This window comes from Schistocerca gregaria, chromosome X (assembly GCF_023897955.1).
Source record: "Schistocerca gregaria isolate iqSchGreg1 chromosome X, iqSchGreg1.2, whole genome shotgun sequence".
NCBI lineage: Eukaryota > Metazoa > Arthropoda > Insecta > Orthoptera > Acrididae > Schistocerca > Schistocerca gregaria.
In genome coordinates, this window is record NC_064931.1 from 435,052,100 (window position 1) to 435,068,920 (window position 16,821).

Consider the following 16,821-nt stretch of genomic DNA (forward strand, 5'->3'; position numbering starts at 1 on the left):
TTTCTATTCCTTGGACACTAATTTCGATGTCAGCCATTTTTTTCGTTTTGCGAGGATTTAGAGAAGGAACTGCAGTGCGGTCTTCCTCTGTGAAACAGCTTTAGAAAAAGGTGTTTAGTATTTCAGCTTTACGCATGTCATCCTCTGTTTCAAAGCCATCATAATCTCGGAGTGTCTGGATATGCTGTTTTGAGCCACTTACTGATTTAACGTAAGACCAGAACTTCCTAGGATTTTCTGTCAAGTCGGTATAATGTGCAATGTGCCAGGGTGTAATACAAGACATGTCCAGGAGGTTCTTCACAATGGGCTTTGCTTTTTTTTTATTTATTTACTTACTTATTTATTTTTTGGATTGGCAGCACTAACAAGGGGAGATCACGACTTTTGGAACGCGGATTTACTTCAAACTTCGTACACTCGTAGTACTCCATTAGGACAACAAAATGTGTAAGCAGTAGCGCGTACTTCTCAAGCGTTATTGAGAAAATCGCAAGATAATTTCGATTGTCAAATAGATACCTGTGCGTGACCGTTTTTACCATGAAGCGGCGGTAGCCGAGTGGGCGGCAGTGCTGCGAGGCGGTCACACGCCAGAGCGCTGCGGGCGAGGCGCTCACCGTGTGTTTGTGTTTACTTCGGCCGCTCTAAGTGCTGTTTTCCTTCTAGACCACCATGGCGCACAAATATCGGAAGAAGATATTACGTTCCAACTTTTGTTCCGACTTCGCCCGACCCAAAGCCCTGGAGGTAGACGATTTATCCGCGATGAAGTTAAAATACCGATAACGGATCTAATTGGTATCCACTTGTCCACAGTTAGTAGTACCGTCTACGTCAAAATGATCAAAGATGCGGCGTGCGACAAGGTGCTTCAAGAGGCAAAACGTGGACTGCGCTTCTGTCTTCCGACGGCAACGTCGGACCCGTTACCGTCGATCACGCAGGACTCGGCACACGAACGATAAGGATCTCCGAACTGCCGTTCGAATTACTTGCAAACGTCGTCATCGAGGCGCCCCGTCGCTATGGCAACGTTCTGGAACATGTTGCCGAACGATGGGTAAAATTTCAAACTTATCCCGTTTTAAACGGTGTTAGACAGGTCCGCATCGAGTTGCAGAATCACGTGCCTTCCTATCTATGTATCGGAGGCTGCCGTACCATTATAATGTACGACGGCCAACCTCGAACCTGTTCCGGTTACGGGAAAGAAGGTTATCTACGGTCTGAATGCATTCAACGAGACGTGTCGCGCAGCTCCAATTGTCGGAAGCGTCCGTCACACCCACGATGAGTGCCCTACCGGTCACTTACGCAGCGGCTCTTGCCACGTCTGCAGTTCCGTCCAGTTCGTCACCCGGTCCTTCCGATCTTCACGTCCCACCGTCCCAGTCGCCTACGGACGGTGCAGTCGTCCCATCTGACAACCTTGCCGCCGAACAGGCTCCCGCACCGGACGCTGAGGAGACCAGTACTTCTTCACAACACCTATTTGAAAATTTCATTGTACCGACCGACACCTTCGAACCAGGTCGACGCTCCTCCTTGCCGTCGTCCGACACTGAGGAACAAGTGCGCAAACAACGCTCGCCACGTAGGCGCAAACGCCGCTGCCGTTCACCCACGGGCTCTCAAAGTGTCGCCACCAGCGACGACGAAGACGACACCTAACCAGCCGACATTTCCACGCAGAGGTCGGCGGACAGCTTTCACGGTGAACAAGACGTTTCGCAGGACGGGACCACGACGGAGGTCGCCACACACAATGTAACGATCGGCGCGCAGGTTGAGACGCCTGACTCCTCGCCGATTGCTCTAGATCTCTCTCACCACGATGCAATTCCCATGGACATTGGACAGACCCACGGCGCAGGAGCATGGGCCGACGACGTTGAGGAAGATACGCCCCTTTCTCTGGATGAGTTGCCCTCGCTGGTCGAGGCTGCCTGTTAACATCAAAAGCGAGACGCTGCAGTAGATGGGACGGAACTTCCTCTCGGTGCCCTCCTCATACTTCCCTTGGTGATGGTAGAAGCGCGTCCGCCACCACTGAAGCAAACGTACCGGTTCGCCACACTGAACATCAACATGATCGGCACTGCACACAAGCTGCAGCTTCTATGTGACATGCTTCTGGACTCTGACGTCGACGTCGCCCTTCTTCAGGAAGTACGCGTTGCCACACTACCACCGGTTTGCGGCTACGACTCATACACGTCCACATGTGATCAATCAGGGCGTGGAGTGGCTTTCTACATACGTGAAGGAATCCCACCCAAGGACACTACAATCCTTCCCTGTGGAAGGGGCATGGCTGTTACCATCTTCGACACGCGCGTCATCAATATCTACGCTCCGTCTGGCTCCACGAATCGTCAGCACCGGTCCACTTTTTTCGGACGTGACGTGGTGCCCCTGTTTTCTGGGCGCTATGATCGCTTTATAATGGGAGGCGATTTCAACTGCGTCCTCCATCCGAAGGACCAAATGCCTGGTTATTCGCCATGCCCGGCGCTGCTCACCTTAATAGAAGATTTTCATCTAGTGGACGTTTGAGAGGAAATTCATGGAAATACCCCCAGTTTTACCCAATATACAGTAAATTCTGCGAGCAGACTGGACCGGTTTAATGTCTCTGCCCACCTTGGCAACGAAGTCCCCAAGCTGAACGATGGCCCCTTGCATTTTCGGACCATTGCGCCGTCATTTACTCCCTGGCTTTGCCACCTCAGTCAGTATGGCTCAGAAGAGGTTACTGGAAGCTTAATACTTCCCTCCTTAATGATCCACACTGCCGACAATGTATTGCCACTACATGGGCGTCTTGAGAAAGACGCCTCCAACAATACACATCCACGTTCCAATGGTGGCTCAAATGTGCCAAACCTGCGATCAGAAACGTCTTGATGCAATTTGGCAAGGAAGCAGCAGCATGGCATCGAGACATCACAAACTCTCACTACACCGTCCTCCGTGAGCTCGATGCGCTCCCTCCATCACCTGAAACCCATCGGGAACGACAGCGTACTAAAGCTCGTCTCCTCTCTCTCCAACGATCACGACTGCATGGTGTCGTGGTGCGTTCCCGACGACAGGATCTCCTCCACTACGAAGTACCATCCACAATCCATGCCGCATCTGACCATCGTCGTCGACGTCGACTTTTCGTACCCAGCATCACGACCTCCGACGGTGTTCACCACACAACACAGGCAGGCGGCAGTGGTGTCTGCCTTTGCTGAACATTATCTCTAATTTTATGGCGATGAACCGATGGAAACGCCACTTCCTGATGACCTCCGTCCTTCACCTGACCGGACCCTCGCCGCAGCAGTCAACGTCCATGATGTATGCAATAGCCGCAGAAGAAGTGGTAGATGCGATCAGCAAGGGAGCCAAGAACAAATCACCAGAACCAGATGGCCTCCCCGTGGAGTTTTACCGGGCGTTCACCACGTTAATGCCTCCTCGCTGGACGGAAATGATTCAGGAACTCTTTACTCCGTCCTTCCCAATTCCACCTGAATTCATCACTGGCATTCTTCTACCTGTGCCTAAGCTGAAGGGAGGGTCTCATGCCTCTGCAAAACACGCCCTTACATTGATGAATGCACACCATAAAATGTATGTACGCCTCTTAGCAGCGCGCATACGCACCGTCCTTTCACCGGAGCAGACTGCACGTGGTTGTGAGGCCACCTTACAAACAGCCCTATGAGAATGCCGTGACCTCATCGCGCTGGCGACAGTTTGTCGCCTTCGCGCAGCACTGGTATCCATCGACTTCACGAGTGCCTTTGATCGCGTTCGACACCCATTCCTCCTCATGGTGACGACACGTATGGGGTTCCCATTACTTTTTGTCGATGCCATTTGCCGGTTACTACTTCCCGCGGTCTCGATAGTACAAGTCAATGGGAGGCTTGTAGGACCGATTCCTATACGCCGCTCTGTGCGTCACGGGTGCCCTATGTCTACTTTACTATATGTCGTTGCACTTGAGCCCCTCATCACTGGTCTTACCTCTAGACTGCAGGGTCTCACTTTACGTGACTGCACCTTTCACTGCAAGGCTTATGCGGACGACCTCCTCTTTCCCACCTGCTCCTCCACGGAACTCAATGACGCCATCAAATGGATCCACTAGTATGGAAGTCTTTCTGGTAGCATTCTTAATGTCCGTGAATCGACTATGATGCACATTGGGCGCGGCCTCCCGGCTATGGTGCCGACCCCACTCCCAGTCAGTGCCTCCCTTCGTTACTTGGGTATCGAATTTACGAGCTCCATACACCGCACAGTGGCTCTCGCTTACCGGCGGCTTTTGCAGTCGATTCGGCACTATGTCCGCTGTCAAGTGCTCCGTAACTTAAACCAACTCCAACGTGTGTCCTATGTCAACATGTATGTCGCCCTAAACTGGTACACGTAGCCCAGATCCTCCCAATGCCGTTACACCTTGGTCGCCCCATCCAATCAGCCTTTGGATATTTCGTGTCAGCAGGGGCACTTTTCAAAGTCCACTACAATACTCTAACACTGCCTCCTGCAAAAGGTGGCCTCGGCCTCGTCAACGTGCGGGCACAATCTTCTGCACTCTTTGTCCATACTATGTTGTGGCACTGGCAAGGGCCGGTCCCGACCTTAATACGCAGTCTCTTAGATATCCCCCTACCAGCTTCTCTCAATCCAACGCTCAACGTGGCACCTGTTTCTCCATTATTGTACCACGTCGCCAATTGTTTCATAGAACTCAGCTACGTTCGGGCCGATCTTCCAGTCACCCGTCCTCCCCGTACAAAAGATTATTATGCTGTCCAACCTTCGCGACCCCATGGTACTACAGCACCCTGACATTAACTGGCGAAAGTTTTGGGGTGTGTGTGCGTGCCCCCTTTTTACCGTCGTCGGTGTCTGCACTCTGATACGTTTAAGTCTATGGAAAATTCCCGACTAATAGTCGACTTTATCGCATAGCACTGGCCACATCCTCACTCAGCCCTGACTGTCAGCTCGAAGACGCCGACGAGCACCGTCTTACGTGTCCCCTCAAACGAAACGTATGGCTCTGCATCCAACGAATCGTGGGCTTTTACCTCCGTGGCCCGCCAACGACGGTAACACTACCCTCTTGCTAAGCACCATACACTCATCTGGTTTCGAGGACAGGCTTTAGAATACTTCTTTCAGAGTGGTCCGCATACAGTCCTTGACTTCTGGTACAAAGTTGTGACCGCGCATTGCAGCCTCACCCCAGTACCATCTTACCGACAAACTGTTGCCAGTTACCTCCGCAGCGTCTTCCTTGACCCCACTCAAAGCTGGGGTGTACCATGCCTACCCATCACGTGATGCAACACCCTTGTCCACGTTCTCATGCATAGAAAAAAAAGAATATATTATATTTTTTTGTATTTAATATTTTCCCAATATTTTTGTTTATCTAACAATCATTTGGGTATGTTTAAATGGTACCTTAAAGAACTGTTGCATTGTGTGTATATATGTACTGTTAGTTTGTACAATAAAGATTATTGGAAAAAAACAAAGGAAGAAGACAGAATATGTTTTTTTGTATTTAATGTTATTCTAATATTTTTGTTTAACTATCAGTCATTTGTATATGTTTAAATGGTACCCTGTAGAACTGTCGCATTGTGTAAGAAAAAAAAGGAAGAAGGGGTAGCGTTCAAGCCCCGTAATCGTTGGGACGCTGGATCGAGTTCTGTGAGTTCTGTTCGTCACTTTTTTTATTTCTAATATAGTCATTTTATTTACTATGTATATTAAAATTGATATAATGGGAAAAATATGTCAATCGGATGAACTTTTATTAAATTTAGAATCTTATTTGACAGTCTACAAATTTTTATTATCACAATAATATAATATTCATAACTATCGACTAGTAAACGACCAAACGCATAAAGTGATACTGAAAATGTATGCTTGTCCGTGTCTTCAAAACTGTTCGTATTTAATCGAAAAAGAACGAGAAATTGCTTCTCGTGAAGACGCTATTAAAATACACTCCATACTGCATGATCAATTATCAGCGCCGTTATTTGAGGAAATGCTACGTTATGCATGATTTGCTTCCAAATTATCGGCTGAAAGAGAGGTTTTTGAAAATGTTAACGAGGTTTGTTTTCCCACGGGAAATCTCAAAGGACCTTGCGTATGCGGAAACAGAATTTATTCAATGCAGCTGGTGCCATGTAACTACATGTTTTCCATGTTTTTACGAAAACTACCATCCTGACATTGTACTCGTAATGTCGAAAGCGACGATTATTTGTACATCTTTCGAAAGCCGTCTGTGCCGGTCAAAACTTGGAGGTAACAAGTAGTTTCGGGCTCCTTCAAGGTATAAGGGATTTCTCAAATCACGGACAAGCATACATTTTCAGTATGACTTTATGCGTTTGGTCCTTTACTAGTCGACAGTTATGAATATTATATTATTTGTGATAGTAAAAATTTGCAGACTGCCAAATAACATTGTAAATTTAATAAAAGTTCATCCTATTACACGTATTTTTCCCATTATATGAATTGTAACGTAACTAATGAGGAGGTATTGAGTAGGATTGGGGAGAAGTTTGTGGCACAACTTCACTAGAAGAAGGGATCGGTTGGTAGGACATGTCCTTAAGCATTAAGGGACCACAAATTTAGCATTGGAGGGCAGCGTGGAGGGTAAAAATCGTAGAGGGAGACCCAGAGATGAATACACTAAGTAGATTGAGAAGGATGTAGGTTGCAGAAAATCGTAGAGGGAGACCAAGAGATGAATACACTAAGCAGATTCAGAAGGATGTAGGTTGCAGTAGGTACTGGGAGATGAAGAAGCTTGCACAGAACAGACTAGCATGAAGAGCTGCATCAAACCAGTCTCAGGACTGAAGACAACAACAACAACAAATATAAATAGTAAAGAAAATGACTGTTAAAAAAACTGGTGAACGGGACTCAATCTATCGATGCAGCGATTACGGGACTTCAACGTTACCCACTCGGCTGCCGCCGCTTCCTGGTAAAAACGGCCACGCACAGGTATATATTTGATGACCGAAATTATCTTACGGTTATGTCAATAACGCTTGAGAAGTACGCGCTACTGCTTACACATTTTGTTGTCCTAATGGAGTACTACGAGTGTACGAAGTTTGAAGTAAATCCGCGTTCCAAACGTCGTGGCCTCCCCTTGTAAGTGGCAGGAGGGGATCCCCGACCAGAGTCAGTGTGTAGTTGTGAACTCATGTTGTAGTGTCTAGTCGCATGAAAGATGTTAATAAGTAATCTCACCATGTGCAAGCCACATGCTGTGACCTGCTTCCTACTAACAGAAGTAATAACACCCACTGAAATTTTTTCTCATATCAAAACGGTTTATGGCGCAGGTTTTATGAAGAGAACGAATGTGCTTAAATGGTGTAGGGAGTTTAGCTGAGACAGAACAAACTGTGTGCAAGATGAGTCCCAAAACAGCTGATGGAGCAGAACTAGGAAAAATCGGGTCAACAGCACCCATAAGTTTCTTTAATGACTTGAAGGTGTTTTGGGACCAAAAAGTCATCATTTTGCTTGAATTTCTGTCTCATGGGGTGACAATCAGTGCACAAAGATATTGAGAGACACTAAAAATACTGAAAAGGAGCATTAAAAACGAAAGGAAGGTAATGCCGGTGATAGGAGTGTGCTTGTTGCATGACAATGCCTGTCCTTATACAGTGTTAGCCACCAAGATGTTCTTGGACTCATTTGGTTGGAACGATTTGAACTGCTCCCCATATTTCCCTTACTTGGCGCCTTCAGATTATCATCTCTTTACCTCTCTGAAGGCGAACACAAGTGGAATTAAGTTTTCAACCAATAAGCAGGCGCAGAAAAAGGTTCTGAACTGGGGAAAGGAGCCAGCAGGAGAGTTCCTCGAGGGGGCATAAAGAGGCTTGTGCCACAGCTTGCGACATGCATTCAATAGGATGATGATTATGTGAAAAAATAGTCAACAAGTGTATCAAAAATGTACAATGTATTAAATTTTTTAAAATATATATATATATAGTTTCTGAATGTGCCTCGTACAGTGAAATGAATAATTTTTTGTGTTGGAGTAAGGGCTGTTTTAACTTTCTTTGTATATGAGTGTTGACCAGTGGCAGCAGCCTTCTGATGGGGAGGTAGGACAACGAAAGTCCCTGTTCTCTTGTTGCTGTGCACCAAGGTCAAGAATGGGAAATGTGCTAGTCATGGCAGTGTTCAACCTATTTGACTGGAGTGAAGAGGGCACTGCAAAATCAGCACCTGGAGAGTGAAGATCTTTTTGTCAAACGAGAGGATGTGGTGATTACCAGCCAACAAAGGATTCTGAGTTATTGTTTTATGCATGGCAATTCCAGAATAAAGTGAGAAGGCTGGAGGACGTGTTTAGTGGGCTTCGGCGAGGAGCCAAGAGCAGACTTGTGCTTGGCGAAGTCTTTGGGAAATGTGGGAAGTTGCATAAATTGTATGAACCGTTACAAGAACAGATGCAGCAATCAGTGGGGGTAGTGTTGCATTTGATAGACTGACGGAAGAGGGGTTGTCTAGATGCTGGGGGAAGAATTTTAAAGACTGTGTTTGGAACAGCAGGTGAGTGGCATCAGAGAATTGGACAGCGTTGTAAAGGTGGTGATGAAATTTTCATAGAATAGCGAGTCAGTGGTGTATTGGCATACCATGGTGTTAGCAAGCTTGAAGAGCGTACAGTAATCAGGATCTCGCAATCATGCAAGTGCAGGTGGATGTGTTGAATGGAAGAGTAACTGTGGCAAAGCTGTGAAAATCATTAACAGACAGTGTATGGGACACACAATTGATATTGGCGAGCTTTCTTGAAGCTACTTATCATGCACGGCAGGGGCAACTGAGTCCTGTCCTATTATCAGCAGAGCAATATTTTTTTGGGTTGCAGGAAGTGCAGTGAGAACTACTGGTGGAACTGACATTAACAGCAGACCCAGTTGGCCGAGTTTACCTTTTTGCTACCATACTGCACTAGTAGAAGTGAGGGCTGACCAGTTGCAGTTGTACATACTTGTTTGGTTCCCATGAACACAAGTCAAATGTTACACTATTCACGTCTACGCACTAAAATTGGGAGCCATAGAGAAGTTTGTACAAGTGAGAACAGTGAGTATGTTGTTGATCTCTGAAGAAGGGGAAAGACATGTGATGGTGACAGAAAAAAACGCTGCAGCATTGCCAGAGGGAGATGATTACAGTACGTCCAGCCTGGGTGACTCAAATTGGCGTGTGCACAAGCACAGTGGAACTATTCATGGGCTGAATACGATGACAGTATTATATAAGGGACACAGAGAAACCTAAACTTTATATCGAGCAAGTGGACTTAACTGGATTTATTTCATGTACAATAACATGGCAGTAGTGGTGAACTGCTGTGAGCATGAAAGGCTCATAGAAACAAGGTGGATGTAGCTGAGGAGTAGTGAGTTGTTGATTAATGGGACAGCATGACACAATGTGACTAACCTTCCATCTGACAGCCATGATTATGCGAGTTATCCAGTTGAACATGACACAGCCACATTTGTACTGAACAGATGAATCACCAGAGGTACTCTCAGTGCAGAAGCTAACCTTCCTGAACAAGGCATTGAAACTGAACCTGATCCAGCTACTGAACCAATGAATAGCCACGCAAGAAGAGTGGATTTCAGCAAAATAGTTGATGCAGCACAGGGAAGCGTAATGACAAGTGATCATGATGTTGAGCGTTGCAATACCTTGCACTGCAGCAGTCGCCCATCAGTCCAAAGCATTGGTACTATAGACTCTGGTAGACTGGATGCCTAGAGCATGAAAATGAATGAATATGGAGTACTGTATTTATTTATTTATTTTTATTTACATGTCGAGTTCCGTACGACCACATTGAGGAGCAAATCACCAAGGTCATGGAACATGTCAGTACATGAAATTACAACATAAAAGTATAACAGATAAAAATAAAATGTTTATGAACCCAAATCCACAAGTTTAAGTAAACGCAATCAACAACAGAGCAAGAATCAACTTACTTTTTCAAGGATCTTCTCGACGGAATAGAAGGAGTGACCCATGGGGAAACTCTTCAGTTTCGATTTGAAAGCTCGTCGATTACTGCTAAGATTTTTGAATTCGAGTGCTACCTTATTGAAATTAGATGCAACAGGAAGTCCGATCCTAATGCAGATTCGATTACTGCCGAGTAATAACTGACTGTAAGATGCTTATTCTTGGGAATAAGCTAATATTGTTAACAAGAAATGGCAGTAAGGAATATATATATTTAGAGACCAATGTCAAAATACCCAGACTCGTAAACAGGGGTCGACAAGAGGTTTGTGAACTTACACCACTTATTGTCCCAACTGCGCGTTTCTGAGCCAAAAATATCCCTTTAGAACGGGTAGATTTACCCCAGAATATAATACCATACGACATAAGCGAATGAAAATAAGTAAAGTAGACTAATTTCTGTGTCAAACGATCACTCAGTTCAGATACCGTTCGAATAATAGAAATGGCAGCATTAAGTCTTTGAACAAAATCCTGAATGTGAGCTTTCCACGACAGTTTACTATCTATCTGAACACCTAGAAATTTGAACTCTTCAGTTTCACTAATCATATGGTCATTCTGTGAAATTAAAACGTCACGTTTTGTTGAATTGTGTGTCAGAAGCTGCAAAAACTGTGTCTTACTGTGATTTAGCATTAGTTTATTTTCTAGAAGCCATGAGCTTAGGTCACAAACTGAACTACTTGAAACCCAGCCAATGTTGCACACAACATCCTTTACTACCAAGCTAGTGTCATTAGCAAGCAGAAATATTTTAGTTACCCATACTGCTAGAGGGCATATCATTTATGAAAATAAGGAACAGGAGTGGCCCCAACACTGATCCCTGGGGCACCCCCCCCCCCCCCCCCCCTCACTTGACCATACCCCTTTCAGACTCCACATCACAGCCATTTTCAACTTTGTGAATAATGACCTTTAGCTGTATGTTGCGAAAGCAGGAGGTGAACCAACTGTGAGCTACTCCCCGTATTCCATAATGGTCCAACTTCTAGAGCAATATCTTGTGACTGACACCATCAAATGCCGTAGTTAAATCAAAACATATGCCTAGCGTTCGAAACCTTTTGTTTAACCCATCCAGTACCTCACAGAGAAAAGAAAATACAGCATTTTCTGTTGTTAAGCGACTTCTAAAGCCAAACTGTACATTTGATAGCAAATCGTGTGATATAAAATGATGAATTGTTCTTACATATACAGCCTTTTCAATTAATTTAGCAAACACTGATGGCAAGAAAGAGGTCTAAAACTGTGTGCATTATCCCTTTCTCCCTTTTTATAAAGAGGTTTACTACTGAGTTCTTTAATCGTTCAGTAAACTGACCATTCCTAAAGGAAAAATTACAAATATGGCTAAATACGGGGCTAACATATGCAGCACAGTACTTTAATATTCTACTAGACACTAAATCACAACCATGAGAGTCCTTAGTCTTCAGTGATTTAATTATTGACTCAATCTCCCCCTTGTCTGTATCACAGAGGAGTATTTCAGACATCAGTCTCGGATAGGTATTTGCCAAGAAAGTTATATGATTCCTTGGAGAAACCAAATTTTTATTTAATTCACCATCAATACTCAGAAAATGATTGTCAAATGCTGTACACATATCTGATTTATCAGTAACAGAAAGATTTTTACTGCAAGCTTACGTTATATCGTCGACCTTTTGCTGCAGAACAGACACTTCGTTCACACTTAACCATATGGTTTTAATTTTATCCTGTGAATTAGCTACTCTATTTGCATATCACAGACTCTTTGCCTTCCTAATAACACTTTTAAGCACTTTACAATACTGTTTATAGTGGGCTACTGCAGGTTGATTAAGACTACTTCTAACACTTTGATATAATTCACGCTTTGTTTTACATGATATCCTTATCCCACTAGTCAGTCAATCAGGCTGTCTAATACTGCTAGTATCCCATTTAGAACACTCTAATGGAAAGCAACTCTCAAAGAGCATGAGAAATGTGTTAAGGAAAGCATTATATTTATCATCTATGTTATTGGAACTATAAACATCCTGCCACTCTTGTTCCTAGGTAGGGTTTAAAAAACTCTCTATTACTGTTGGATTGCATTTCCTACATAGTTTGTAATTATATGTGACATTTGCTTGAGTACAAAAGCCTTTTAGTGTTCAAATTTGTGCACTATGATCTGAGGGGCCAATCACCCTTTTACACAAACTGCATCAAATCATTTAAATTTAGGAGATCTACCAACATCCTTTTTCTAGCACTATCATACACAAAATTTATATTGAAGTCACCACATATAACTAATTTCTGGTACTTCCTACAAAGTGAATCAAGATCGACCATCTAGCTTGAGCAGAAATGCTCTAAAGTCAGAGTTAGGGGACCTATAAACAACAACAATTAGAAGTTATTTTCACTAAATTCAACTGCCCCTACACAACATTCAAATATCTGCTCAGTACAGTGCCATGATAGGTCTATGAACTCAAACTGAATACTGTTTTTTTTTATGTACGTAGCCACTCTGCCACCCTGCAAGGAACTCCTTGAAAAACAGCCAGCTAATCTGTATCCTGGTAAAGGAAACCTTTGAATGGTCAAAGGTGCACCTCTAACACCAACTACTACAGGAATTTTTCCATGAGTGATCCCACCACCACCCACTACACTGTCACCTATAAGCTCTGCCAGTCTCCCCTTCCCGTACCTATTGAGGTGAAGGCCATGCCTATTGAAACATGATCTGCTGATAGACCCAACTGGCACCACTGAAATGTGACCCATGCCCTCTGCCATCAGCACCTTCTCCAGCCCTATGTTAATGTGCCTAACAGCCACATTAAGACGAGGCTGAAACAATTGCATGAAATGCACATTAAAGCCACTAGTTTGAGTAGCTATCTTTACCAGGTCACCACCTACATCATGTTCCCTGTCCCTATCAAGACTGTTCCCTGCTCCACCCACTATCACTACCTGATCTTCCTTTGTTAAATTCCTACATAACTCCCCATATGCTGTCAGTCACCTGAGCCAACCCTGCACTAGGCTTCACAATGCTGGTGACCTGGTACTCAGTCTCCAACACTTCCTGCAACTGCTCGCCCACACCTCTATCATGTGAGCTACCTAGCAGCAGAACCTTCTTCTTTCTGTTTGACTTTGCAACTAACCTAGGCCTCCTAACTGCTGAGGACTGATGCATGTTCCCTACATCTACAGCTACAAGAGGCTCCACTTCACTCAGCTCTGATAGTTGGTCAAATCTATTGCATATACACAAAGTATAACTGTCTGAATACCTCCTCCTACTAGCTGCCTTCTTGCCAACTGCCAGTTCCCATTTACCACCACCCTTCACCATCCTCAACATATCTAGTTCCTCCTTTGTACATTGTAACTGCACCTGAAGGGCACATGTCTTATGCTCCTGCTCCCCTGTCAACTTATTTCTACTACAGATTCAGCATTCCCAGCAGAGGATCTCGCTAGAATGCCCACTGGCTTCCTTTGGCTTCCCGTCTTCCCCACTGCATCCCCCCCCCCCCCACACCAATGAATATATTTTGAACTAATCCCACGCCGTAATCCACTACTTACAAACCTACAGCACAGCCCACACTTCTCACTCATGGTAAAATTTTACAGTTACTGAAAAAAACTATACGTCTACGATAACTAAGTTCAGTTACATCAGTAGAACTATTATTAGAACTAACAATAGCAGTCCCAAAATTCTCTGTCTACTAAAAAAACAACTTTTTGTATTAATACTACTACACCACAGCTAATACCAATACCAACAGAACTTCACAAAATTATTAGCTAAAACCAAAAATTCAAGCGGCCACTGGAAATCTCAATAAAGTTAAAATACTGAATGAAAATTTTACTGAAATATTTCATTAGAAACAATAAGAAACATCAGCTGAAAACTAAAGCACGATATTTACTAAATGACTTCAATGCACCAAAAACTCTAAAAAATACAGCATACAAACGTTCCCAAAAGTTTATTACATTGTTATTTATCATGAACAGCACAATGCACTATTTAATAGTGCAGAAATAACTTTGTCAGTACTTAGCTTTATACCCACTACAGCTGCAACTGCACGCACAAGATGTAAACACACTACTGAGGTGTGACGCTCGGACGTACGACGTAAACACACTAACGAATAACAGACCACTTGGGTCAGTAACACAGGAAGAAAGACTAAGATTAATGAAAATCCACTAATAAGTTACTTTTACAGCAAATAATAACACAAATACACTTTAAAATAAATAACTGAAGACTAAAACTTTATAAAGTAGTGAGACCATTGATGATAAATGTATTGTCTACAGTTTAAGGGGATACAAGGCAACAGAATGAGCTATAAATGTTTGCAGAGAGAGCAGCCAAGTGTGCATGACTGACATACTGTAGAAGACATGATGTGACTTGCATTTTAAAGGAATGAATAAAGTGTTATGTAGGTGGTCATAAGCAATGTGGCAGTGTAGAAAGAAATCTGACAAGTAAGGTTTGTAGGTTAAATGCAGACTTTGATTCTTATTAATTGGGCTGCCAGACAATCTTACAATGGGAACTTGTGCTGTACATGTGACATACCATTGTAGATCAGCTTTAAGTGATACACAGACGGCTGGGTCTTCCTGTGGTGAGTTTAGTGCTGTGTCATTACAATTTCACATGCAAATCAATGAGAATATATGGAGGAGTATTGCAGCAGTGCAAGTAGCTGGCAGGCTCAGAGTGTTGTCATTTCTGTTATAGCTACCAAGCTGTTGAATTATTGTGACACAGGTCAGGTTTGTTTGGTGAATCCTGTCATGACAGTGGTAATTTGCAGTTCTTGCAATACGCACAAGGGGGTTTCTCCACTGGTAGTTTTTGGTGGTGTTGCAAAGTGCATGACTAGGAGGGGGTCATTGGTATAACAGATTAATTTGCTGCTGCCTTGTATAAAAAGCTGCAATTTTTGTAGCAGCTCCATTCACAACCCAACTGTTCAATGATGACTTGGGAGACTATGCCAGGTGAGGGGACAACATGGAGCAGCCAGCAGCAATCACGAGCTCAAGTCTCCCATCACCTGCACTATGCCCACTGTCCATACTTAGTATGCAGCACAGTGGGCATTCCAGGCTCACTCCTGCCACACCTGGATTTCTATCACTGACTTCCTTCACTATAGTGTGTGGACCTCTGTGCTACAAACCAGCAGCCACCTGGATACAGTCATTCACCACAGAGTTGGCTATCACAGCAAGATTTCCATCCATGTTTGCACACTGCTGACCAACGGTTTTGCATAGTGACTCACTCTACAGGGTCACATGCCATGCACTGAGCACAGGCGTCAGCAAAGGTTGGTGTGCACATGTTGCAGCCTGCTGGCCAGGATGTTGGCTTCACGTGCTGCCAACCACTGGCCCTCTTCCCATGGAGATGGAGCATGGTCCCTATCTTGCACTGATAGAGTACTAATGTATGAGTGGTAAATTAAGCCATTTCTCTCTGTCCTTTCACTAGCATGCCATCCTGCCTCAGCACTCTGCCATTTGCCATCTTCACATTGTGGCTATGTCTCTACCCCAATGGTTGGCTATACATCGAATATAAGAAAAAGCTTTTTGCACTCCACAAAATCAGCTACCTATGTAGCAAAATATCATGTGCAGTATACCCTGACACTACAGTTTTCAACCCTATGTCACAAATCTATGAAGCCACAGCCTGTCTTGTTACAGTACATTCAAAGTCTCTCCTTCAACCTTCCACTTGACTGAGAATCAGTGGGTTATAATAAGTTCTGTGGTAAAACATGATTCACATAAGCTCTTTGCACTTCTGCTGTAGGTGTTATGATGATAAGTATGATAATCACAACAACAACAAAATAATAATAATATATGGCACATCAACTCCTATACTCAAGTGTGTGGCAGCCATAACAAAAAATACTGAGCAGGATTAGTGATTTTATGGGACTTCATGATATATTTTGACCTTGTCCAGTAACACTAGAATTATATGTATCAGTGTTACTAGAGGATATTTATATGACGACAAGATTTTTTTGGTTTCTGAGTCATCAGTATTGTGACTGGTTTGATGCCGCCTGCCATGAATTCCTCTCCTGTGCCAACATTTTCATCTCTGAGTGGCACTTGCAACCTACTTCCTCAGTTATTGGCTGGATGTATCCCAATCTCGGTCTCCCTTGACAGTTTATACCCTCTACAGCTCCCTCTAGTACCATGGAAGTTATTCCCTAATGACTTAATACATGTCTTCTCATCCTATCACTTCTTCTTGTCAGTGTTCTCAGTACAGTCCTGTCCTCTCCAATTCTGCACATAACCTCTTTATTCCTTTCCTTGACAGAACCTTCTATTTCTGAATGTTATCAACCCATCTCATTTTCAATGTTCATCTGTAGCACCACATTTCAAATGCTTCTATCCTCTTCTGTTCTTGTTTCCCTTAGTCTATGTCATACTGTCAAACAATGCTGTGCATCAAATCCACATTCTCAGAAATTTCTTCCTCAAATTAAACCTATGTTGGATACCAGTAGACTTCTCTTAGACAGGAATACCCTTTCTGCCAGTGCTAGTCTACTTTTTGTGTCCTCCTTGCTTCATCCATCATGGGTTATTTTGCTGCCTAGGTAGCTTCATCTA

At 43.9% G+C, this 16,821-nt stretch overlaps 1 protein-coding gene across 1 annotated transcript in view; it reads right to left on the reverse strand.

The window, feature by feature from the left end:
* The window catches only part of LOC126298125 (basic proline-rich protein-like), a 71,136-nt gene extending 55,719 nt beyond the window's left edge, over positions 1-15,417 (reverse strand). The window contains exon 1 of the mRNA XM_049989443.1: positions 15,354-15,417. Within this exon, the coding sequence (XP_049845400.1) occupies positions 15,354-15,417 (64 nt within the window). The remainder of the gene's footprint in view (positions 1-15,353) is intronic.
* Between the last annotated feature and the right edge of the window lie 1,404 nt (positions 15,418-16,821).